The sequence below is a fragment of the Carassius gibelio genome, chromosome A14 (assembly GCF_023724105.1).
Source record: "Carassius gibelio isolate Cgi1373 ecotype wild population from Czech Republic chromosome A14, carGib1.2-hapl.c, whole genome shotgun sequence".
NCBI lineage: Eukaryota > Metazoa > Chordata > Actinopteri > Cypriniformes > Cyprinidae > Carassius > Carassius gibelio.
Window position 1 is genome coordinate 468,700 of NC_068384.1, and position 27,899 is coordinate 496,598.

The 27,899-nt window shown below is 36.0% G+C and overlaps 1 protein-coding gene across 2 annotated transcripts in view; it reads left to right on the plus strand.

Moving 5' to 3' along the window:
- The window catches only part of LOC128027157 (E3 ubiquitin-protein ligase RNF130), a 51,474-nt gene that overhangs the window by 10,818 nt on the left and 12,757 nt on the right, over positions 1-27,899 (plus strand). For both annotated transcript variants that reach the window (XM_052614473.1, XM_052614472.1), the window contains exons 3-6: positions 7,209-7,400; positions 17,558-17,808; positions 19,894-19,965; positions 25,435-25,517. In XM_052614473.1, coding sequence (XP_052470433.1) covers positions 7,209-7,400; positions 17,558-17,808; positions 19,894-19,965; positions 25,435-25,517 — 598 coding nt within the window. The remainder of the gene's footprint in view (positions 1-7,208; positions 7,401-17,557; positions 17,809-19,893; positions 19,966-25,434; positions 25,518-27,899) is intronic.

The window sequence follows — 27,899 nt, forward strand, 5'->3', positions numbered from 1 at the left end:
CTACAGCCTCGAGAGGGCGCTCTATGCTGCTCAGTGCTCCTGTAGTCTACACTGAAAATTCAGGGATTCATTGAAGTGGAATACGATTGCGGGAGCTTGGTGAACTTGCTTAACGTTACCGGTAACTGTTGGACTCGCTGGCTTGTTGTGTTAATTTTAGCCTATTCAGCCTCCCGGGTATGTTCTTTATGCTATTGTGTAGCTAACTGTTAATGTGTTATGTTAACTTATAGTCCAGTGGGACTAATATCTGTTTTTTTTTCCTCGTCATGAATTATTTTTGGACTGATGCGACTTATACTTAGGTGCGACTTATAGTCAGAAAAATACGGTATCTCTCCTAAATGTTTCCTTTATTATTTATTTATTTATTATTTATTTATTTATTATTATTCTACTTTTTTTTTTTACAGTTTATATAATTATTAGGGGTGGCACGGTTCAACTTTTTCATGGTTTGGTTTATATCACGGTTTAAGAGTCACTGTTTCAGTACAGTTTGGTATGTGCTATGTTTTTGGGAAAACTAAACTTTAAAGAGCCACACAGATGGGAAATCAAAAATTACCTGTATTACAGTGTATGATGTAGCTGTCCATCAGTGTAAACAATGTGCAAAGTAATTAAACCAAAAAGTACACAATTTATAAAGTTATTGGCTTCTAAAGTAAGGAGTCGACTCTGAATCGCTCAAACGAGTCGTCATAGATTTCAAATCTTTTGCCCATCTCTATGTCACTAGAACACTTTGCATAATAAACTCCGCCTACCGTCTTGGCAGAAACGAAGCTCTGACCTGCCCCACCCCCCACACACAGACGCTCTGGTTGGTGTGATAGCATCATGTCGAGGAGACAGTGTGTTTTTAATTGTAAAGGCAAGTTTGTTTTATTTTCACTGCCAAAGAATGAAGATCAGAAGAATCAATGGCTAAAATTAATTTTTACCACAATACCAGAGCAGTACAACAAATCCCTTTTGTTGTGTTCACAACATTTCACTGATGACTGCTTTTCTAATCTCGGCGAGTTCAAGGCGGGATTTTCAAAGTGTTAGGCCATAAAAGAGGGTTCATTACCAACTTTATTTGGACCAACGAGCATCTCTGAATCACAACCTGTAAGTATGATTATATAGTTATGTGTTTGTTTTCTCCCGAGCGTTGTATCAGTATGTGTGCTGTCTGCAGCCTTTGTCTGCGCTGATCGTCATTTACAAACACGTCATTAAAATTAAGTGTAACTCCGTGAATACTCATCGAAGATACATGAAAGAGATATCTATAGAAAGCTTGACATGTCTACTTCTGAAAATATTCTGTTATAAAGTAATCCATATGAAAACAACGCGATGTCCGTTTTTCACGTCTCCCTTCATTATATGTAATGTGACCACGCCCCAGCACCGAACGCACTATTCAGATTCAAACTGAAGCGCGCGGCTTGAATACACCCACACAGAAGAAAAAGCAGCGAGACTGTTCAAGTTTTTTATTTTACTGTTTGCTTCGCGATGAGAGGAATAAGACATAATTCACCCAATCAGAACACAGTATGCTATCGAAAGGTGGGGTTTAAGGAAACTGAATCTTTTGAACAGCTTCGCGTGAACCGTTTGTGGATCTCTGAGAATTTAGGTAATTTTAAAATGATGTTTTGACAATGAAAATGTTTTTTAACCTATATATATAACAATTTAAAGAGCCAGTAAGATGAAAATTCTAAGCTTCCTATCACTGTTTATAAGTCCTTTAAACAACAGGTTTAAATCCATCCAAGGTTAAAAAACATTTTCATTGTCAAAACATCATTTTAAAATTATATATTTATTTATTTATATATATATATATATATATATAAGAATATTCTATCCAACTACAAGCAACAACAAAAATAAATACAATAGAGTAAAATACAAAAAATAAAGTAGATTTTTTTTTTTAGGTAGGTCTAGCATTAGTTTTTTGGGGCACAGAAATTGAATAAAGCAATCAAATGTAAAAGAGCATTGCATATTGGACTATATATATATATATCTATATATATATATATATATTAAAGATTATTCTTATTAAAGTTACAAAAGCTTTTTAATTAAGAGCAGTGAGTGATTTCTTTGTTGTTGCTGTTTGATTAATATAAAGACTGTCACTTCAAGAGAATGCACTGATCCAGTAGGCCTATGTTCAGCCGGCTATGTCTGCTGTAGGAGACTTACCAAGACGGGCATTTTGACCTAATATTTGTCAGAATTTGTCCATTTAAACACAATACTCACAGTATCCTGTGAGTGATTTTCTATTTGTCTTTTGTTGTTTGATTTAAACAGACAGTAGCAGGTATATACAGTAGGCTGCTGTCACTTTAAGACTGAATGCAAGGATCCAATATAGTGTTAGACCATTTGCATTCACTTAAGACATAACTGACTGACATTAAACTGGCATTTTGACAATGTTGTGTGTATTTGAATAGTTTAAGTGTAATAAATGGTGAAAAATAACTAAATCTGGTACTTTTGAGCTGTCATATAGTTAGCTCGGTGTGCGTGAGCTTTGGGTTTAAGAGCACAGAAAAGAGCATGTGAGTTCTGCTTTGTTTTTTTCCACATTAGCATTATTTTTATAATAATTTTATATCGAGTTTGAAATTTTTATAATCTGCAGCCAAGTTTTGAAACCAAACTGTTGGACATGTCTAAATAAAATTTAAAACCCTGATCTGTGTGATTGTCATTTTTTAAACATTAAATAAACACTAAAATACCAAAACAAAATTTATTTATACAATTAATTAGAGCTGAAACAACGAATCGATTTAATCGATTAAAATCGATTATTAAAATAGTTGTCAACTAATTTAGTAATCGATTCGTCGCTAAATAAATTTTATTTGCCATAAGCGGCTCATTTCGTGCATATTTCAAATCTGCGGTGACCAAAGTGTGGCAGTAATGAGCCACCGGAGGTTTTACTCAGCCAGTACAGCAGGTGAAGTAGCGAATAGCCAATAGCTGGCCTCGTTTTATGTCACGTGCTTCCCGAACAGCGTCTCTGCAGCATTCAGCGGGAAGTGGGAGTACTTTACTTTGAGCCTTCAAAATGAAGAGTAACCTGTAAACTCTGCACTACTTAACTGTTTAAGGGGCCGTTCACATATCGTGTCTTTTGCGTGCTCAAGTTCGTTATTTCCTATGTAGGCGCGCAGTATGCACTCTCTTAATGGAAGCGACGCGGTCGCGACACGCACGCGGTGCGATGCGCCCGTTTTTCCAGGCGCGTCCACACCGCATCCATTTATCCTTTGCTGAAATTTCCGGGCTTCATGGAGAGGGCACGTCATGGAGAGAGCACGTCATGGTTGCTTAGCAAAGGCAGACGCCTAAGGGGCGCTTCTACCCGAGCGCTTTGGAAAGAAGGAGAAAGCGACGCGACTAGCGTTTTCCACGCGTTTTTAGGTGCGATATGTGAACGGCCTTTAAGAATTTTATTTGTGCAGATTCTCCAGTACAAGGTTGTTTGCAAATGTTTAGTCGTAACAGCTGATAACATTGCTTTTTAACAGTTAACATTTAAAGCTTTACAAACATGTTATGTGATCAGTTTGTCGTTTACCAGTTCATAATTCAGACTTGCAGCCTAATTATGACTGAATGAGAGAGGTAAATGTTTGAGTATATTTAAAATGCACTTCTTTTCTAAGTATTCACTGCTCTTTTTCACACAGCAGGTTTTTTGTGTGTGCCAATTTTTTTTTTCTGGACAACCTTCTGATGGATTTTACTTTAAATTGTGAGTTCCATTCAGGTTTCATGCCATTGGCACTTTTTTTCGAAGGATTGTTTACAATTTCACAGCATAAGCTATAAAGCTTTTCCCCAGTAAATAATAAAATTCAATGCACTGCAATTTTATTCTGTTTTATCCTTATACGTCGTGAAAATATGTTCTCAAAGATTCCTTAAGCTTTGTTTGGGATGTTAAACTACTTTAGGAGCTCTAAGGACTGCCATGGTGAAAACAATATTTGAAATCTCCTTGTGAATTTTGCTAGAGTATGGGTCAGTGTTTTGATTGCAGAAGAGTTCGACAAAGGATTACTAACATAATAAAACAACTCCAGGTATATTTTTGATGAGGATATGACAATGCAAAATGGTTAAAATATCTTAAAAATCTATGCTGAATGATGAAGACCCTTTATTAATAATTTACTTGGGGAAAAAATGGAAAAAACTAAAATATAAGTACATAAACCGATTAATCGATTAATCGTAAAAATAATCGACAGATTAATCGATTATCAAAATAATCGTTAGTTGCAGCCCTACAATTAATAAAATATAATCTAACCATGGGAAACAAGTTGCTAATAAAGCTCTCATGCTTAGGACACTCACATTCAAAATTTGAATATTTCCATGTCAAAGCTGAAATGCAGAACTGAACCATCCCGTTCATGTGTTCTTGCTTTTTGGGGATGTCATTGAGTTGCTCATTATATAACCTTACGCAATTTGGCGAAAGATCAACTAGAAGACCAGATTTCACCAGCTTTCCTTACGAACCCAAACATGCCCTCTCAGCACTGATAACATTGCAACACCAACCTCGACCTTAAACGACTTTAATTATTTAAACATTTTCATTTAATGAACACACTTTGATAAACGCAAGCATGAAATCAGTATATGAAATGTCTAAATTAAATTCTATATTTATCTTTTTATTTTATTGTTAAATGTTCTTTTGTGGAAATATAACATTGAGAATTCATTTCCTCCTGTGAGCATTTTTTTATTTTTTCATCAGGCTGTTTTTATGCTTTAATATCGGGTGTGATATATAACACAACTGTATCAGCTGCTGCAGGTCAGCTGGATGAATCATTACTGCTGATACTATTATTATGGTGCTCAGAGGGACTACAATATTAGCTTGTGGAACAACATTATTTGCTTCTGGAATCGTCTTGTTGCTCCTCCACCCCAGCAAACACACACACACACATACACACCTAAACACCAACATTATCTCAGTGTTGCTGCTGCAAACTGATGAATATTTGATTCTGCTTCATCCTCTGTGTCTCTGTGAGCGTGCCCAGATATGTGAAAGTGCTTGCATTGTGTTTGTGTGTGTGTGTGTGTGTGTGATCCTGAAGGTAAAGAGATGTATTTCTGTATTCTCCTTTCTTGGATTTTTGCGCTTAGTACACAGGTCTTTCTAGAATGCCTTGAGGGAAGGATGGTGGGCTTTGCTGGGGAAGTGGGTTGGATGCTGGAACAAGCAAAAGCCGTTGTATTACCTTTTAAAGACAATCAATTATCGTGACCTGCTTTGCCTCCCTGTGGGGGCTCCACCGATCCTCGAGAGTGGGCCAGGCAGCTTCGACGTATGAGTCAGTGTTTGGAAGTGACAGGGCATTAGTTTACACAGCCCAACTCATCACAGCGCCTCCATGATCTCCAGTGTCAGTGGAGGAATCACATAAGAAACAGGGAAGCAGGGATTACATTGCTAAGGAGTTTAGGGGTAATGTGCTCTCAGTCCACAAATGTCATGGTGGTGCGTGTGAGTTTCATCAGAAATGCAAGTCAACAGTGACAGTTGAGGCTGCGTTTAAGCAAAAACTACTGATAATTCAGTTGATTTAGTTTAAGACGGATTTTTAGAATAGTTCATTAATTATTACTGTGGTCTCCAGTGTTGCTTGATGCTTCATAAATCAATGTAATATGCTGATTTGGTGCTCAAGAAACATTTCTTATAATTATTAATATTCAAAACAGCTGTGCTGCTTAATATTCTTTTATTAAAACCGAGATATGCATTATTTTTTTTCTTTCAAGATTTTTAGATGAATAGAAAATTCAAAAGAACACCATTTAGTCTATGTTAAATATAAATTATTTCTTATCTTTAGAAATGTCTATTTTTTTAATTTCATGTGTCTTTGTTGAATAAAAGTATCAGTCTCTCTAAAAAAAATCTGCCGAACTGTACTTTATATTGTGGTTTACAGTTTTATGACTTTTTTTGCAATGTATAAATGAAATGTAAAATAAAGTGACTTAAAGGGGGGGTGAAATGCTCGTTTTCACTCAATATCCTGTTAATCTTGAGTACCTATAGAGTAGTACTGCATCCTTCCTAACTCCAAAAAGTATTTGGTTTTATTATATTCATAAGAGAAAGATAGTCTGTACCGATTTTTCCCGGAAAAACATGAGCGCCTGGAGGCATGACGTGTGGGCGGAGCTAAAGAATCACGAGCTGTAACGCTACATGTGGAAAGTGCAGTTTGATGACAACATCGCATGTTGTTTACTTGATGTGCTTACACACCGATAGCTAAGTTAACAACACAGAGATATTTGAAGCAGTTTTACTCACCGCATGCGGTTCCAACACACGATCGTGACCCTTTTTCGTTGGGACTGCATTATCCTTAAGAAATAAACGATGTGCAAATCCGGCGTCAAACTGGGCCTTGTTTGTAAAACAAGCATCTTCGAAATGCAGGGAACAAACAAAAACACTTGCACAACTCCGTTGATGCTCTGTAAAAATAAACTCCATCCACTGGTCCCTTAATGCTGTTTCTCTTTTGGTAATCTGTGCAGGGTTGTCTTGCCCTGGCAACCAAAAACACACTTCTTTTGTGACATTCCGCGACGCTCTCCCTCTGATCAGTGAATCGCTCTGATCAGTGATGTCTGTGCTCAGCCTCGCTATACAGGAGCGCGCGCTCTTCCGGCAGACGTGCCCGTAGGACCCATATAAGAAAATTCCACTCCATCTAACGTCACACAGAGCCATACTCGAAAAAAACTTTCCGAAACTTGTGACAAACCGGAAGGAGTATTTTTGGAACAGAAATACTCCTTCAAACGTACAACTTAATTTTTGAAACTTTGTCCATGTTTAGCATGGGAATCCAGCTCTTTAACAGTGTAAAAAACTCAGTATGCATGAAATAGCATTTCACCCCCCCCCTTTAAATGTATGTATTTGCATATGTCTGTCTATATCTCTATTGCAGTCTAGGCTGTATTTCTACGTATATAAAAAGTATGTATTTCTATATTGCTGATAAAACTTAAAACAGGATGAGCAAATTAGGGTCACTTGTATTGTGTGCTGTACAAAATGTAAATGAAGACAGGAATTGGGGATTTCTAACTTTCTTTCTTTTTTTTCTGTTTAGTGGTGGATTTGCAAGGCTGTCCACACTCCCGGTTTGTAGTCCCTCCAAAAACCACACACTGGGTGGCCATTATGCAGAGAGGGAAGTGCACCTTCAAGGAGAAGATCCTTAACGCAGCTGCGTTTAATGCCTCGGCTGTCATTATCTACAATAACAGCACCAAAGAAGACACAGTCACGATGGCTCATGAAGGTGAGCGCCATAATCAATGTATTCTCATTATGAATAATGCAGCTCTCTTCTCCTAATCTGCGCCGTGTACTTAGTGCCATGCAGACTTTTCGAACTTCTTTAGTCAGTTCCATTAGACAGGACTTGAAGCTTGTTCCTGTTATAGTCATGTTAAAAATACATACATTTAACATGCAGAAGTTTTGTTCAGAATGCATGTAAATGGATCTCTGTAATGCTTGCAGCAGATTTTAATGCAGTGAGGTACATTATCTGGAAAAATCATTGTCCGAGGACTAAATGGGGAGAGTGTGTACCATGTGTGTGTATGTGTGTGTATCAGTGCAACAGAAAAACAGCTTCATTCTGCAGGAAAAATGTACACCAATTACCAAATGGCTTAAAATCATATTAAATGGTTGTTGTTGTTTTAAATCTAAAGATACAGAAAGTGTTGTGTGAGGGGCAGTTAGGGTTAGAGGTAGATAATACAATTTGTACTGTATAAAAACATTATAAACAATTTGCAACTGTGTGTGTGTGTGCGCGCATGTGTAGCTGTCACACCAGTTTGAGTTTTGAGCAGTGGATGTTTTGAGTGAAAATGTTGCTGTGCTTAGCAAAAACATACTTGTCGTTATTATAATTTTTTTGTTTAAAAAAGCATTTTGGTAAAAGCAACAGCTGACACAGGAATTTCAGTGCCCATTACATTCCATTAATGTTTACTCAGACCACTCAGATGGTAACCGGACCTGATTCACCCCACCTCAATACATCAAGCTACATATAACACATTATGGTTTGTTTATTATGAATTATGCAAGTATATATATATATATATATATATAATACTTGCATGTAACATTAATAATGCTATTGAAATGTATTGTAGCCCTGTTAGATAGTCCATCAGATTGTAATATACGGTTTAATTTGATTTTGAGTATTGAAGTATCTAACAGTGATTACTGGCACTTTTTATAATTCTACGTCTATTATTTTTTTATCAGTCGGGCTGAGGTATTGTAGACTTTTTTTTAGTTTGTCTGTGTACACATGCTAACTGACGTTGGTGATGGTTGCATCACGACTATTCAAAATGTCTTCCTATGTTTGTGCTTTTTTAGATGCTTTGAAACTTCTCGAAACTTCTGTGTTGTGTTGCATTTATGTGGTGCCCTGTCTAGTTGATTTTGAATGCAAGAACACATCCTGTATGAACGTTTCCTCACTCATTCTGTGCTGCCTGCTCACTGTGACTGTGTGTGTGATTGCGGTTTGTCGAGTTGTGTTGCTTTTAGTAGCAGATGGGACTGGAGGGTTGTCAGTGCAAGGATTTTGTTATTTTTTATGTTACGAGAAAATATATGGATGATTCTCAATTGTATAGAATCAAAACGGCAGCCTTGAGGAGAATGAGCATTCAGGATTTTTGCTGAATAATGTCATATTTTCAAATGTTCTACTGTTTGCCAAGCTTTGGAAGTGTTTGTTTTTTTGTATGTAGGTATTTCATAATATGTCTTGGGGTTATAAACCTGCAGTGAGAGTGTGACAAAGACCATTTGTTTGGTTTTTGAGAACATTCGGACACGATGAAGGACTGTGTGTACTGCAGGTGCACTCTCTCCACACATACACTTCGAGCTTGGCACACATCCAAGAGCTTAGGATGCACAGGGCACATATGATTCAACCTAAAGCTTATCAGTAGTGTATTAGGATGTATAAAGTGGTGGGCTGAGGGAGGATCTGGAAGAAGGGGAAGATATTGGGTGTAAGATGGTGAGTCATGGCAGATCGATGAGATGTTTAAATATAGCAGGATTGCTTGATTTATTTAGAGGGTCCTTTTCCGCTACCACCTATGGGAATGAAACCTGTATGTACCAGCTGTTAAATTTTGAGGTACCTCACGAATCAGTTGGATTTGGATTCATAGTGTCATGAGACAATGGTTCTTTTTTTTGCATTTAAATTTTTTTTATCAACAGCACAAGGATGCAAGTAGTGTTGTCACGGTACCAAAATTTCAGTATTCAGTAGCGATACCAATGAAAATCCACAGTTCTCGATACCAATTTCAGTACCAAAGCAAAACACTAAAAACACTGTTAGCACTAAAAATAAAACCAATGGCATTCTTTGTACTTATTTACAATTGTTTAAAGTTTTTCTACAAGTAATATAATTATGAAAAACAGTAAACAAGTTTCACCCAAATTTAATCTGTCTCTTAATTAATGAAATTTAAACACATTTAATTTTTTGGTAAATAAAGGGGATTTGCTATTAAAATTAAAACATTGAAGAAATATTTTGTGATTTATTTCTTTAAAAAAATAAATACAGTTTTATACATTTTTCAACAGTAGTAGCAGTATCACGTACATTCTACTAAATAATAGTAATATTTTTAGCACAATGCCTTTATGTAAAAATTAACTTTTATTTTGACGGGGTTACTGTGAATACCTTTAAATTGACACTGGTTTTACTCAAATGAAATGGTAAAATGCTTGTGAAGTGACTCGAAACAGTTCTGGTGATGTTCTTTATGTATTTATGTCCTCATTACTACAAGCGCCACGCGCTTCAGTCTATGTAGTAAACAAACCGCACGTCTCTGCCATTCATTCATTCACACAGAGACGTGCAGAACATGCAGGATTCATAGTTCAACCAACTTTTGCAGCTTAACATTTACGGATACTGGTCCATATGGAGATTTGATTTGATTAATTTATGCTAACGTTGACAAATTCTGTGGCTCTCCATATTAAAATGTAAGTTTAATTTTCATGACTATATTTTGAGATTCCGTCCATGTTTTCTGCTAAGGGGAAATTATAGCGCTGTATGCTTCAAGAACCAGGTTGACCGGGTATTCCGGTACTTCGAGAAACCTGGTACCGTGACATTTTCATTTTTTTTGTACAGACTTGGTACCGAAGTATCGGGTCTTTTGACAACACTAGATGCAAGTCTTGTTGAGTTGATGTGACTTATTGCCAAGTTCAGTCTTAAGATCTTATACAAGATCTTCAGCTTTTGTATAATGTGAATGGAATGCTGTATCAGAGCTACTAGTATGTAAGAAAGTTATTTTTTCTTTAAATTTAAATAAAGTTGATGTAATAAAAAAATACAAATTTTATATTAAATATCTTTTAAACTTAAAAGCTTAAAAAAATTATACCTTGGCGACTAACTAAACTAAAAGTAAAATAAATAAATAAATAATAATTCAAAGGTAATTAGAAATAATAATAATAATAATAATAATGATAAAAGCAAATGATAATAGTACTGCTGTTTGTCCGGATCAGTCTAGAACATTTTTTGAAAAAAGAATTGCATTCCATCAGTGTATGGACTGATCCAGGTAGATGATACATGTAGGTTTCAGTCAAACATTCAGATCACTACTTTTAGATAAACATATTTTGTGCAATCACAGGAAGTTTGGGGTTGCATTTGTGCATGTGCGTGGGGGTGGGGGTGGAGGTGTTTTTTAAACCCTAATCCCACAAGCAAACTGACACATTATTTTCAAGAGCCACAAACATAATGTAGATTTTTAGATTTAGATTATAGAAATTTTTGCTGTCATTATGTTTATGTCAGGTTCTGTTATGATATTTTTATTGAAGAATAACCAAGGATTGTTTTGACCATACAAACCATAATCTTTTTTTTTTTTTTTTTCAGTGATGAAGTTTCAATGCTCTATTAGCTAATGTCAAAGATATACAAGCATCATTAGTTATTTTAAAGCTCTGCTCTAAATTTACTGGCACTCTAAGTTGCATGTTACATATTGTAAATATAGTAAGGAGAATTTGATTTTCCATATGAAGCCATGTGCCTTTCTCTCAGCATTGTTTGTACAATAGCATCAACACCTTTAAATATCTGTTCAAGAGGTTACAGTTTAAAGAGTTAAAGAGACTGTGAAGAGACCAGTATTTTAAAACCAGTTAAATCCAGAGTGCATATAAATTCATAATGTCACATCCTCACATCCCCTTCAGTGTCGGTGTTAGTCAGCATGTGCAGGACTTAAGACCACCTTTGAGGGAGTTTCCCTTTTTAAAACAGATCAATATTTGCATGACTTGACCTTTATGGGAGGAACAATCAATAATAAATTAAATTAATTTCCACCGCTGTTATAAAGTGAGGCCATTTAGACTTCAATCTCTAATCTTTGGCTAATGTATTGAGTTCTCTACTGGGATTATATTGGATAATTATATTATTTGTAGCATAGCTCATTATATTTCATTTAATAATACTGTAAGTACCATCAACAGACTGTGCCTGTGGAAGTGACTTCGGTACCACGATGCATATCATGATATACATCTTGGTTTTCAAGCAACTTATGGAGAGAAAGGGCCTTGGAGTTGGTCAGAGCTTGGTCAGTCACCATTGGAGTAAATTGTCCCTGTCCTGCCTTAGACATCATCTTTACTGCTACCAAACTGCCTTCTAAGCCAGGGCAGCATGCTAAACAGTCACGTCTCATTCACACCTGCGCATAAACATACTGTAAGTGCTCATATACACCAGTACATATACAAATCAATACATAATGATATCAGCTGGGAGACTGCATAATTTAACTTTTGTTTTGCAAGATGAAACACATAATAATGTCAGACACACTAGCAGCCACATTCACACTGACATTCTCTGACATTCAGATTTCTTATTCACTCTTTGCTCCCTCATCACATTCAGGATTTGGCTGTAAGATGCAGCAGTTTTTATGCACAAGGGATGATGTACCCTTGATTACTTAATACTTCCATAACAAATGCATGCCTGTTCACCCTTTAGCCTTATGTTACAGTCTAAATCCACTGAAATTCTTAATAACCTTGAACATTAATCATATTCAGAGTGCTGATTGTATGTAGTTTTAAGCATATATATACGTACATATTGGGCCCTATCATACACCCGGCGCAATGCGATTCAAGGCACAGCACAAGTGTGTTTGCTAGTTTCAGTCTTGGGCCCATTCGCATTTTCCCGTCCAGCACCACGTTGTTGGAAAATGCATTTACAGCCATTTGGTCTAAAAAAGAGGTGTGTTCTAGCCTTTTTTTTTTTTGAGCGTTGGTAGAAAATGCGCCTCTGGGCGGGTCCACAGTGCGGGTTGACTTGGCTTACACACAGGGATGCGCATCACACAAACATGCCAAATATTAAAAACAAAAGGATTACAGTGTAAAAGTATATTATTGTGTAGGCTACATAAATATAAAAATGTAATGATGGATAGTCATTGCGTGCATTAGAATTAGGCTACCTATTTGCAATTCAGCCTATTAGGGGAGAGCAGGGGCGAAAGTACCATTTTTCAGAAAAACTTCATTTTAAAAGATAATGTTGTATACAGAGATATATTTTTGCTGTCGCCAGTAACTCAGAAGTGTGGTCTAACAATACCAGGTGGTATTTTGTAGAAATGTAGAAAGACTTCAGTATAATTTAACTTTGAACATAAGTTGAACATTATTACTTTCGACCCCATCGTTTGGGACGAAAGTAACACTCAGGTGGGTCAAAAGTAACACAACAATATAAGCTAGATTTTTTTCTGTTAGTCTTATTTTTCTTAAGTATACCTGATTTTGACCTTGTTAATAAGTAACTGCAAACATATTTTGTCCTTTATCTTTGCAAAAAAAATATTAAATTACATTTTCATATTTTCATTTTAAATTTAAGTTTAAGTTTCATCAGATGTCTTAAAACCTGACTATTTTTTATTGTACATTTCAATGTATTTTTATATAATAATAAAAAATTCTACAGAATGCACAATATAAAATTGTTATCACATTAGCATAATAAAAAAACTCTAAACATAATTTCCATCCAGTTGTTTTTATGCATTAACTAAAAATGTGCATTAAAACACCTGGAAACACTGCAAATTCACAGGTGGAGGTGTAAAGGCTAAGATATGGCTAAAAGCTAAATATAAATGTGATGTAGCAGCTGCCCAGAGAGAGATGTTCCTCTATGTCCAGAAACACCCTCTCAAAAACATCTGGATAAAACCAGACCTCTGTCTGTCTTTCTGACCCTCACTAAGACATATTCTTTTGGTATAATATGACATAAACATTTGTAAGAAATGATGCAAGACACAGAAATTCACAATATAGCTTGAACTGGAACAAAATAAATACTTTTTGTGACTGTAGCGGGACAAAAGTAACAACTGTTACTTTCGTCCCGACAGGAACTCCTGACATTTAAACTCGATTTAATTTTATATTAAAACAAAATTGAAAATGTAAACTTTAGGATGTGTTAAAGCACTAAATAACCTGTAGATTGATCATTACTTTGACACATGAAGCAAGAAAAACAACACGACTAATAAAAAAAAAAAAACTACCGCTTCAATAATTTACTTTTTGTACTCAAAAACAGTTTTACGGACCTAACTTCCGGAAACGATGAGGAAATCACATGATATTTCTCAGCTCCGTCAAGGATTGCATGCTGAATATGCTGTCATAGCTGGGAATGCAAATGCAGAAAGAGGCTCGGAGAAAATCGCTTTGTTACTTTCGTCCCACGTTACTTTCGACCCGCTCTCCCCTACTACTTATAATTATGAATGACATTCTAATTCATCCCACGCCTTCTTCACCTCGGGAAGTTTTGGTGGATTCCTGCTTGTCCCGTAGATGATCTGCTTGCACACTTTAACTTTGTGCATGAGCAGATTGGTTTCTTCGCTTGAGAAGCATTCAGCTTTTCCGCCAACAAACTTTGCAATGTAAATAGCGATCCGCCATGGTGCGAGCACATCTCACTCTTAAAGGGAACAGCAGATGTAATTCTGATTGGTTTATTGAACAGTACACCCATTACTTATTAAGAGAATAGGTACAACCCATTCCATTCCACGGACTGTTTTACCTTCGTTAAAATAGCAAAAGTGGATTTGGACACACCCTGAGTGCACCTGTGCTGTGCGCTTTACACTGTGTGTTTAGATCGCTAAAATAGGGCCCATTATCTCTTTCTTGGACACATACTCTATTGAGCTACATCTAATGAGAGTACTAATACGTAAAAAGAAGGTTGCTTAATATATAATACTAATATGTTTTTATACAATGTAAAAATTTACTTGGTGTTGTTCCAACTGTTTATTTATTTATTTATTTTTTTTTATAAAATGCTTATTTCATTCAATATTTTGTCAGAATTCAGACATTTGAGACCACTAGTAAAATGCCTCTGTTTTGCTTTCCTTTCTAATGATTTTTTTTTTTTTTTTTTGTATTGTATTGAAACATTTTGTGAGGTTTTGTATAACCTGGGTCCCTGGGATTCTTTCACAGTCCTAAAAAAATGCCCCTCAGAAAGTCCCTGTTTTTCAAAGTTCCGGAACTTTCGGGGACGGGACTTGGGCGCTAAACATCCTGATTGGTTGAGTTCACGCAGCATTGGTTGAGTTCAACCACCATTTATTCGGATCAACATTTTCAAAATATTACTGTCCAGGCGGCAAGGAAGTTGACCGGAAGTTGAAGTCGGCCGCGTGCCGCCATCTTGTAGCAGAACTTCACTTGCGTTAACATTCCCTTTGACTCCCATTCATTTTGGCGTCACTTTGACAGCGAATAACTTTACATCTGAGGCATTTAAAGACTCCGTTTGTCCATTATTTATTTCTAAATAATGCACGAAAATGTATAAAGGGCTCCATTACCTTCTATGTTACATTATGGCCCTGTAGAAACAGTTTTTGTAAAGAATAGGCTAACGATTGCATCATAACCACTCGACTCTCTGTCGCATTAACGTACAGACAGGAGGAGAAGCTCGCAGGCAATTAACTTAAAATGGCGTACAGGCATTACATTTTAAAATACTATACAAAATAATGAATCAGAATACTTACTCCTGCTCACTCACGCCAAAGAATCGTCGTCTCTGCAAGATTAACGATGGCAGTTTGCACGCACAGCTACTAGAAGATTTACATCTGTCAGACAGGTTGCTGACGTCATTAAGCTTAGTTTGAGTCTGCGCGTCAGAAACGGAAGTGCTAAAAAACGCTAAAAATGGGCTTCACTTGTCTCAATTGAGTTCCAATGGGGTCGCTGTGTCCATTTATATTACATTATAAATGTAATTTTAAAAGAATTTCAGGCGAGAATGTAATTGTTTAACTCAAATCTGTGGTTTATTTATAAAGACAGCGCCTATTTTGCCGATCTTAGAGATGGTCAGCTCCATGCAATCAGCGAGAGCTTAGTGATCATCTATCTGCCGAGAAGCAGCCTCACCTCGGCTAGACCTTCTGATGTGTGCCGCTGGCTCTGATGTCTCTTTAGTGGTTAAACATAAAATATAATTCAGCTGCGGGGTGAATCTAACAGGTTTTCTTTGGTCTGTATTCAATTTATCTATATGTTAAAATGAAAATAAAAAAGGCAAATCTATATAATATTTCGTTTCATTGTAATGGCTGTATATACACATATCCCTGAACTAAGTACATTTTTTCAGCTGTTATTATGTTTAAATGAAAACGAAAGGAGGCAGTGGTATTTGATATCCGATTTCGTTTTATTGTAAATATACTGAGAGGAAAATTGCAGTAGCCATGGTCAGCTGACTGAAGTTATCAAGTACACTGCTGTTTACAGATTTACCGGACTTGCTCATCACGGACATCACACTCCCGAGACGAATGCATAAAGTCTGAACTACCTAGGAGGATGCACATCCAAAATCAGTGTACTTTGTATTGAGAAACGCACGCAGAGCTACGTCACCAGTCTATTTGCCTAATCTTCCCGGTACTTTACACCGCGGTGGAAACGCAGAAAGCAACAAGTCTGGGGGGGAAAAAGTTCCTGGGAAAAAAAGTTCCTGGTACAAATGTTCCGGGTATTTTCGGTGGAAACGCGGCAAAAGCTGTAAAAGTAGATTTGTGCCTTGTAGACCCTAGAGGCATGTAGACCATATTCATTGGAAAAAAGTTAATGTTGTATTATGGCATCTCAGTGGGTAAATCAATGAACCTTACATCAAAGATGTGTTGCAGCAGGGTGTCAGTCCAAAAACTTGCTGACTAAAATGCCATAAAACACAAAATTGTAATTGAAAATGTCAGGGCATGTCTAGATATGACAGCAGCTGTTACAGCAGAAGCAGCCTGCATCTCTTTTCTAAATGGTTTGTAATTTGAGTTTGTGTTAAGGGTTAATCATATTTTTGCTTTGGTCAAAATAAAAATAGTTTGAGCCTCATTTGCTTAAATGTATTCTGACCAGCATAACAGTCATGTGATGGTATTTGTCATTGCATTTGGTTTCCTTTAGGGCAGTTAAAGTGCAAAATACGGTGAGATTAGATCACTGACTAAGAGGTCTGCAGTAGGTTTCCATCTGTACTGTTCTAACCCTATTATTGGAAAGCCTAAGGGCCAGTTTTATATCAGTGTCTGTGGTACGGCCTAAGCTCCGGATCCATGTCATCGCGTGTGTGTGTGTGTGTGTGTGTGTGTGTGTGTGTGTGCATGTGGTGGGGGACATGATTACTGTGTCATTTGAGTGACAATGAATGTTTAATAGGTGACATCAGGAGTATTAAACTGAATCAGACAACATCAGCGTGTCTGTGTGAGATTTGATATACTTTATGCTTACATACTTAACACTTAACCATTTCAGTAAACTCTTTCCACTTTGCATTGGCCTTAATCCCACTCTTTTTGACCAATTCAATAAGACTATAAAAATGAATTGTATTCTGATTTATTATACAATAAAAAAATCAAACAAAATAAGATCTATATTGTAATAATTTGCAACAAAACTTTAAAATACATACTTTAAGTAATACAAATAATAAAATTTTACTGTAAAATTCAGAATTTAGTAATTTTCAAACAGTTTACTTTTTTTTATATATAAATGGTGCTGCAAAATAATAAATACATGTTGTTATTACTATTATTACTACTACTACTACTATTTGTATTATTTTATTAATTATTTTATTATTAATTATTTTTGTTTATCATTTTGTTTGTTATTTTTATTGTTTTTTTCTTTTTTTTTTTCTTCACACAATTTTCTTAGATCAAATTATCCTGTATCTCAATATAACTTCTTTCTCCAAAGGCACTGGAGACATAGTGGCAGTAATGATCACGGAGTCCTTTGGAAAGGAGATTCTAAGTTTCCTGGAGAAGAACCAGACTGTGTTGGTTTCCGTGATGGTGGGGACACGAGGACTGCCCAAGAACATCAACCGCGGCTCCTTGGTGTTCGTCTCCATCTCCTTCATCGTACTGATGATTATCTCCTCTGCTTGGCTGATCTTCTACTTCATCCAGAAGATCAGAGACACCAGTGCACGGGACCGCAGTCAGGTCTTACACAACATACAGTACAGTACACTGAAATACCAGCCTTGCACTTCTGCTTTAGTATTCTTCTGCAGCTCTTTTGAAAAGAACACACAGATACACACTCATCCTCGAGCTTGCATCCTAGCGAAAAATCTGGCAAGGTTTTTACAGAATGACATTTAACAGGCTCATCTGACCTTCGAGAACTTCCTGTGTGTTCAAAGATAGTAGTAAATGGCCCATCCTTCCCAGCTCATGAAATCTTAATGCAGGAATGTGTGTGTTTGTGTGTGTGTTTGGTGACACTCTGCCTCTTCAGCGTCTAGTTCCACACACACAGGCTCCTCATTACTCCACTGTAGTATTGATGTCTCTCAGCCCTTTCGCTTTTACCAGACCTCTGAATCTATTACTGGCATAAACAAGCTTTAATCACGCTGTATTAACAGCTGCTGGTATAAATGTGAAATATGTCAAATCTGAATCTCTTATTTCTTAGTTAGATTTAAAGTAGTAGACTGATTTTTTTACTATGGAGGATTGAAATATAAACACTGAGTACATTTAAATGCAAGGCCTTGCACAGATTTTGCCTAATAACCTGACCATGTCTAAGGTTAGTTAAACCATTTTTTATACGTGGCAAGTCATTAACAGTTTCAGCATAACCTCATTTGCACGTCGCTTTTTTTCCCCATTAACCCAATTTTGCTATGAATATTGTTGCCAGTTTGATTATTGCTTATTCAGTCTTGTGAATACATCTGTAAATATTACGATGTCAAAACTATTTAAAAATTGTATGTAGACATTGTTTGTCTTGTGTTTATTATTATTATTATTATTATTATTATTATTATTATTATTAATATTATTTATTTATTCAAAAGCGACAGTAAAGACATTCATACAATGTTGCTACAAAACATTTCTATTTCAAATAAATTCTGTCCATTAAAACTTTATTCGTCCAAGAATCCTAAAAATGTATGACTGTCTCCACAAAAATATTAAGCAGAACAACTGTTTTCAACATGGATTATAATATTAAATGTTTTTGAGCAACAAATTAGTATTGGAATAAATTCTGAAGGATCTAATAATGCTAATAAATATTCTAAACATGTTTCACAATAATACTTTTTACTGTCTAACCTAAATACAATGTATTTATACAATATAAAAATAAAATTGGTGTTGTTCACAACTGTTTATAAAAAATATATATATATATATATATATATATATATATATATATATATATATATATATATATATATATATATATATATATATTATTAATATAAAATGCGTCACAATTTCACAATAATACTTTTTACTGTCTAACCTAAATGTAATCGCAAACGTTTACACACACAGGCACACACACATACTGTACCTCCCATGATTGACTTCTAATGTTTTTTTCTTTTTTTATTTAATTAAGCTTATTATAATTAGTCCAGACTGACACTAACTCCTTTGGCATTTTTAGATTTTAATTAAAACATAATTTGGCCATTTAATAAACTTTACTTGTGAAGACGTCTTCTTTAATTAGCTTAAAGAGGTTTATTTGTGTCTGTATTCGCGAGGACATTTTGAGACCCTTGCAAATATAGCACACAAGCACACACACAGAAAAAAAACAAAACATTGTTTTTTCCTGTAAACTGTCGGAGGTAAATTACTGAGCTGTTTATTTAGCAATAAACTGGCAGAAAAAGGACTGAGGACACACACTCATACAATGAACTGCCCATCACAGGCTGCACTTAGAGTCTTTTATTTATGGCCCTCTCTCTCTCTAAGGCCTTTCACTAACTCATTTCTCATTTGCTTTATACAATCCTGATAAGACACTCTGATATGTTGCTTTTACCACAATTAATATTGTAAATGTTTTCTTCTCTGCATTATTATTCAGCTCTACCTTGTTTATCAAAATCTGAATTGCAATTTTTCAGTTCTTTTTCAGTTCAGAGTCTTTTATTCCCCAACTTTGTTTAGTCATTTTAATTTCCTGTTTCATTAAGTCAAGCGTATCTAAAAACGTATCTAAAATGATGTGAATTACTCTCTCCTCTCTGTCCGTTGTTACTATAGCGACGGCTGGGCAATGCTGCCAAGAAGGCCATTAGCAAGCTGACTACCAGGACAGTAAAAAGAGGGGACAAGGTGAGGTCTTCTGACGTCATTGCTTGTTTACTTTTTTCAGGCTCCTCTCTATCCATGTCATGTTCACCAGACTGTAGTAAGCAGCACTGTGTCCTATTATGGAACTGTTTGTGTAAATCTCCATTCATAATGCATCATCTCCGTATTCCATGAAGGACTCTCTGGACACGTACACACTGGAGCTAAATATAGTTGTCACTATCCTTCTGAGTATTTAATCTCATTCTTTATACGCACAGCTTGGTTATTTTCTGCTGCGGTCAACAACTGAATTACCTCCTGAAAAATACAAGTAGTTACAATCGCATTTACATTAAATCCAGGGTTCTCCCACCAGCCTTGCAGTCTAGCAGCAACCCATGCATTACAGTCTGCAAGGAGTGCATGCGGTTTAAAAGCAGACTCCTAAAGAGCATAAGCAAACTGCGGGACCTTTGGAAATTGCTGGATGGTGATACGTATCTGCTCACTATTATTACTTTAGAAAAAGCAAACTCAGAGCAGATTAAATTGTTGAAATCCCTGTTTCTGTTTACAGCAAAACAAACAACACTGCGCTGATTGTACTGGTTTTAACAAAAATGAATGCACATTAAATGCATCATTGCTGGCATAATATAATACATAATATTTTTTTAAAGAAATGTATAGTATATATATTTAAACAAAACTGGAGCAGGTTAAACAGTTGAAATCAGTTTTTACAGCAAAACAAACAACACTGGACTGCTTTTTGTCAGCTAAACTAATGCACAGAATATTGATGTATATAGGATATAATTACTTGTATAATAATATAATGCATATTAAACATTTGCTCAAAGTCTTAATTTAATTAATAATGGGCCATTATGTATTGGTGACAGTTTAGGCTCATCTGCGAAAATAATCTTGCTGAATGTAAAATGCCCAAAGACAGACATTGACCTGTGTAAAGGTGAATGACTGTCACGTGAGCGATGAGGTAGAATTGGTCATGAAACTTCGCAGCTGTTCGGTTTGGAAAAAGGGTGGAGCCGCGCCAGTCGGTGTGTATCATAGCCCTGTCAAGGTCAGCTCACATCAGCCATGAATAAAACATCAGTGGCCTTGGAGAAGTGCTGCAAGAAATTGAAACCTTTCATCTGAGAGGTCATGCTTGGTAGAGACTGAGTGAGAGAACATCTGTCTGTCTTCCTCTTGCCTCTCTCTCTCTATCTCACTCTCTTCTTCACATACACAGTTTTGGTCAGTTATGACACATTTTCCAGTGATAAAGCATCCTTACAGCTTCACTGCCTTGGCTGAAGCCTCTAAGCCTCTGAGTATCAGCCACGTCCCTCTGCAGGGACTGACCGGACAACAGTCGATGACTCTCACGCTGAGAGGGGCCCATTAGAAACTGAACACCACTCACCACAACATGACCTTGACCATGCAGAGTAGACGGACACTGCCAGGTGACGGAAATAGCATCTAGAGTAGAGAAGATGCTTCCAGGAAGAACATGGCGGAGTCTGATATGAAACCTATGAAGGTTTTTGTCACTTTCTAAATGGCTCCATGCCCAGGGAGGTCTGAGTGATGGGTTGCCTGCTACAAGAGGTATATTTATCTAACTGTCGAATATACGCGGGGTGTTACTGATTATGCCATCTTGACTATATGTCAGCGCTCAAATGTCTGATTTCACATAGAACTACCAGTTTTATCCCAATAAGTTAATATACAGCCTATTATGATAAAGCTCTAAGAATCTGAAAAGAAAGAAGCTTCAAATTAATATTTTTAAGTGCATAAATAAATCCAGCCACCCCTATGGATTTATGTTTCCCTTTCCATAATCCGTGACCGACAGAGGAGCATCTTGGCGGGAGGGATTTAAAACTTTACCAAGACTCAAACTGACACAGGCAGAGACTGGATTTTTTAGAACAGGTAGGGTACAAGTGATTTCAAAACATTTCAGCCAGTATATATAAATCGTGGATATATTATTTACTTGATATAAGATGCATTTGGTTTTGAGTCAAGCACTTCATTGTAGAACTACGGTGATATCTCTTCAGCGCACAGCGCGAGCAGGTCAAACTACAATGCAGAATATGAATAACTATGACTGGGACTGTTATATACATACTATTATAATGAGAAGACCATTATACTAAAATGCTATGAATTTTTAGAGTTTAGCTGCCGTGTTTCTGCACATTGTTTCCGCATTCAGAGCCCCGCAAATATGTTCATGTGCATTCGGGCCCTTTTTGCAAATATCATTTTAGTCTTAATATTAACATTATGTTGTATAAATAACGAAGTGTATTCTATATGAAATTATGAGTTGAAACCCATTGATCAAAAACTTGGTCATCTTCAGTGCGCGCAGCTATTGTATATTATTACAAAATATATATTTTTTTGTCACGTTAAGTGTCAGCTATTTGTTAATCAGAACATAAAATATTATTTAAACCTGTTTATATCTGCAAGGTGTTCGTTACATATTTTCCCTGTGTGTTAATATCAGTAATTATGTTAGTCAAATGTCTGACTTGACTCTTGTTAATGTATTTTGCACTGCCCCCAAACATATGATTCGGCATATAATTCAATATCGGCAAGATTGGAAAATTCTGATTTGACCATTAAAATCCTTAGTCGGAGTCACACCTAATATATACTGTATAATATAATTTTAGTACTAAGACTTCAGTTTAAAGCTTTTATTCAGTTAGATGCGAATTAAAAATACTGAAGCTTATTATTTTTATTTTTTTTATGCATGTGTAGAAATGCAGATCACTAGTCACTCCTCCAAGTAGGCAGCGTTTTCTCTGTGGTGTCAAGATTTGATTCAGACTGACCTCGTAGGTCAGTCAAGTGACAGATGGGCTGAAAAAAGCCAGAGAAATACAGCATCTTTGACACATTGTATCTGCTAAATGATCATTCTCTCCTGCTCAGTCACCCTGCAGTAACTAGTTACCTGAGCAGCTTCCCATAGTTTTCTCTGGGAGTTGACATGAGTTTCTAGAAGCACACTGATGGAATGTTTTCCACACTACTTTCTGTTTATTCTATTTATATTCCCGTATTTTTGGATCCATGTTATGAAATTATTTGGCACAAAATACAGTCGAATGTTCAGAATGGCATGCCATCAAACCTAATATGATGAATGGAGTATGCTCTGAGTGTACTGTTCCGAGTATGCAAATTTATGGTGTACATGGAATACCCAGATGACCTACTTAATTTGCCAAAAATACTGCTTCCCATAATGCAATGTGCTTGTCTTGACCTTTCATTTTACTTAAGTATCCCTAGAATTGTTAATGTGGCTAAATATTTTTTGTTGTGAAAACTTTTACGTAATTAGAATATTACACAATTTCCTGCCTGCTTTATGGACAAAATAAGATTTGATGTGAGATTAAATATTATTTTATTACTCTGTCACAGGTGGCTGTGTATATTAAATTTATTTTTTAATTAATGGTCACATGATAAAAATGTGCACTGTATCATTTATGCATTTTTGGGGTCACTACTGTATATTTAGGACAGATGTATTCTCTTGTGAAAGGAGCCATGTGTTTTAAAATAATAACATACTTCAAAATGAATGGTTTACAGTGCACATTTTGCTGCCCACTATTTAAGTAGTATGTACATAGAACCATGTGCATTATGCAGTGATACAGTTACACTGATTATGTGGATCACATGTTTTAGGTGACCTTTATTACATGCATTTTGAATTCAGCTAGTGACAACTAGTGATCACCTCGTACATAAAGATAGTTATTATTCGTTTATATCCTTTTTTGTGCCTTGGTGTATTGTTTGATTGGACTGTCATAAGTTAGGAAGAGTGTGCTCTGTTATAATAACAGCATTCTGCATGCAATACTGTATACATGTATATTACATACTTTGATACTGTAACTGTACAGATTGCTGTAGTTAGACCATTTTCATCTAATCTATTTAAAGAATTTACTGTTAGTTTCACTTCATAATCGGGTGTACGAGTGTGGTATCCGAACCTTAAATGGTGCACTTGAGAGCGAAAGATTGGCAAGATGAATACAAGGAGGAGGCAGGGAGGAGGTCAAGAGATCAGATCAATACAGAGCGAAATGCAGGTACTCAAAGTGTATTGGCAAGAGTTTAAAGAGAATTCCACACCTGCATTATTCTCATTTCTCACAGATAGGTGTCATAAGGGCAGCATACATATTTAATAATAATGGGCTTGTGATGCTTAAGTTGAAATAGTAAGGAATATTGAAGTCTGACGGTCCTAAAGAGAGTTATATTAAGAGTGTTCTGTACATTATATTTCTGTATTGATTATCATTTAGATAATAATGATAAAAATATTTTGAAATTGTTGCTTTTGTATAGTTATATTGAATCAGGGGGGAGAAAATATGTTCTTCTTTTTTGACTTTGTGACATCCAGTGTTAAGCAACAGAACATTTCAATGGTCACTTGGTTTCTGTTTCTGTGGTGTGGTGCTGAGTAGCACTGGTCAAAAATGCAGCTGCACATTACAATTTTAAAAACAAATTTTGCAATCGCATCTTGCTCAGAATGTGTCTTGTCGGACAGCTTTTACACTTTGGGCCCTATTTTAATGATCTAAGGGCATGGTCTAAAGTGCACGGCGCAGGTGCACTCAGGGCATGTGCGAATTGTCCAAACGGCTTGTCCCTATTCTCTTAATGAGTAATGGGTGTTTTTTGGGCATAACATGCAATCAGAATCTCATCTCCCATTCCCTGTAAGAGCCAGTTGCACTCATACCATGCCAGATTTGCTATTTACACAGCGGAATTTCCAAGTGTAAAGACAGAACGCGTCTCCAGAGAAGAAACGGAGCTGCTTGTGAGTGAGCAAACAGTAGCCTAATTCTGATACATGCTATGACTATCCATTATGACATGTAGGCATTGTTATATTTATGTATCCTACACAATTATATTTGTTTCCAAATGTAATTCCAGTTTGCGTTGTTGACCCCCATATACTGAAACGCTCTTTAAATAACAAAGAAAAAACATTCCGCCAGACCTTTCACTAGGTTTGAGTTTGTCTTTTGCACAGTCTATTTTCATTTCCTTAAAATAGCAATGCGCTTGAACACACCTCGTTTTCAAACCAGCACATGAGCGCTCAAATGGACACAAATGGATTTGCAATTTAAACAATGTGGCGCAGGAGAGGAAAATGAGAACTGCATCAGGCTTGAAACTAGCAAAAACATTTGCACCGCACCTTGTGCCGCTTTTCGCCGGGTGTATGAAAGGGCCCTTTAAGTGCAGTCAGTGGTCATTTATTGGCTTTTGCTAGTTCTTGGCATTTGACATAGTCCTATTCTTGTTTGACTGGTCCTGAAACTGCCCTGGTGTAACCTGCATCTGTGTCCTAATGTTACTTCTAACTTTATTTTATTTTTTTGTGTGTGTCTTCATGTCTTGCAGGAAACAGAGCCAGATTTTAATCATTGTGCTGTGTGCATTGAAGGTTATCAGCTAAATGATGTGGTTCGCATCCTACCTTGCAAGTAAGTGTATGTGTTTATGCGCAAATGTATATAGTTTTGCTTTGTGGAATAAAGGCATTGCAATATCCACTTTATTTTAACTTGAAAATGTATTTGTAACAGAATGTAATTATTTATTTATTTATTTTAATGCTGATCTTTCTCTTTTTGGTTTATTATTGGAGAACTACGATCTCTAATAATAATAATGTTTTAATTATTAAATAATAATAATAAAGTATATTTTGTTGTTGTTGTATAACAAGAATAATAATAATTACATTTATGTTAATGTTATCCGTAATGCTTTTATTTTCAGAATTTAAACAGAAACTGCCCTTGTTATGGTCACTCATAAATCATGAATATTTTTTTTCTTTCATTTTATTGTCTATGTTGTCCACTGACAAAATCTTTGCAATGCCCAATGCAATTTGGTTTTCACTCCAGACTTTGAATAATGCTCAAATGACATTTGTAGAGAGAGAGACAGGGGGAGAGATAAAGAGAGATCAGGGGTCACTTGCTGTTGTGAGTTTGTAGAGGAAATATGGCACTGCTGTGGCTGTGAAACACTGCCCTGTCAGACCTGCTCTGCTTATTTTTAGCAGCTCAGCTTCCAGTGACCTCTAGGCAGACAACAAACAAACATACACACACATTTAAAATGAAAAACAATTACACACTATTCATACACAGCGTATTAAAGGAATGTGACACAAACATGCCCTTTCCAACAGTTTCAGACACCATCTGTCGAGTATGACCCGGTCACACAGCTGGAAGTCTAACTGCTAATTTTGTGGATCATCTTACACCAAACATGCATGCTGTACATGATCATATGCTATAACTGCTTAAATAGATACACTGTGAGCAGCAACTTGTAGGAACTCACTAGTCTTTGTCATGATTACGGTTTTGTTGTCATTCCTTCCCCTTTTTGACAGACATATCCTTGTTGCTTAAGCTAAAAATCACCCCAAAATAACCATTTTGTCTTTTATTCACCTTCATGTTGATCCAGACCTGTATGACTTTCTGCTCTTCATCCACTTTCATTTAATGGAGTATCTTGGATATTCTGCTAAATATCTCCTCTAATGTTTGATGCTAGAATGTCAGTCATACAGGTTTAGAATGAGAAAATGAAAGATTCAAAATAAATAAATAAAAATTGAGTGAACCATCTCTTTAAGTATAGTATCAGTCATCTCTCCACAATATCTGCTGTACCATAGCATTAATATTTTTCTCTTTTCATCCACACCCACTCACATTCTATCCTTATTATCTCTTTTGCTCCCACTTTCTTTCTCTACAACTGTACAGCAGTGATGAAACGCTAATCCAGAGCCTGGTTAATTGCATTGTTCTCTGCTTACGGCTGAATCACTGCTTCACTCCAGTCAGATCAAATAACACACTCATGAGCTGCAGGCTGTGCTGCCTCAGACAGCTGCTGGCATCCAGCAACAAATCAGTCTCAAAACTCTTAGTCATAGTGAGAAATGGTTGGATGAACAACCAGGTCATTAAACTTTTATGTCTGTTGGAATTTTGAGGCCATGTATATGGTGAAATACTTCCAAAAGGTCTTAATAAACAAGAGTCCATCAGCTATTAAAATTAACGGGCAATTAAAAATATTGGCTGCTGTAACTTCCTATTTGAAGACTTGATACATCTACACAGGAAAGAAAACAGACACTTGGATTTCATGGGGTCTTTAATATACCAGTGCCTTCTAGCAATTCCTCATGATCATTGATTGAGTTTTGCTCGGAGGGACCTTCAAAAAGGAAAGTTACAATATGCATAAAAGTATATCATGGAATAAAGAATTTTAAATACAAAAACATATGCATGACCTCCATTAGGACAGACACTGATGTCGACTGACTCATAATCTATTCCAATTCATCCCAAAGGTGTTTAATAGGGTGTTAAGGTTTGACCAGGCAAGTTCTTCCACACTCTTCTAAACTGCTTCTGTGGACCTTGCTTTGTGCTCAGGGGTATTGTCATGCTGGAATAGAAAAGGCCCTACCCAACGTTACCATAGATTGTCATACAGTTATGTAATTATATGCAGTATAATGAAGATTTATTTGGACATTCGAACTGGAATAACTGTTACAGCCAAACCCATTATTCAAAATACTTTTGACCATATAGTTTACATGATTTTTTAAAAAATAAATAGTGCAAGATTTTGCAAGATTTTAACCATCAAGATCGTTGCATCATGAAAAAGAAGCATTGATATTATGGGTTAATATTAGTTTTTCCTGTCAGTGTGCCATTGGTTAGATTACTATTACATTTTGATGAAAGATTATTAAAATAGATTGTCTTAATTTAAATAATATATATATTTGAAGAAATTTATACTTTTATTTT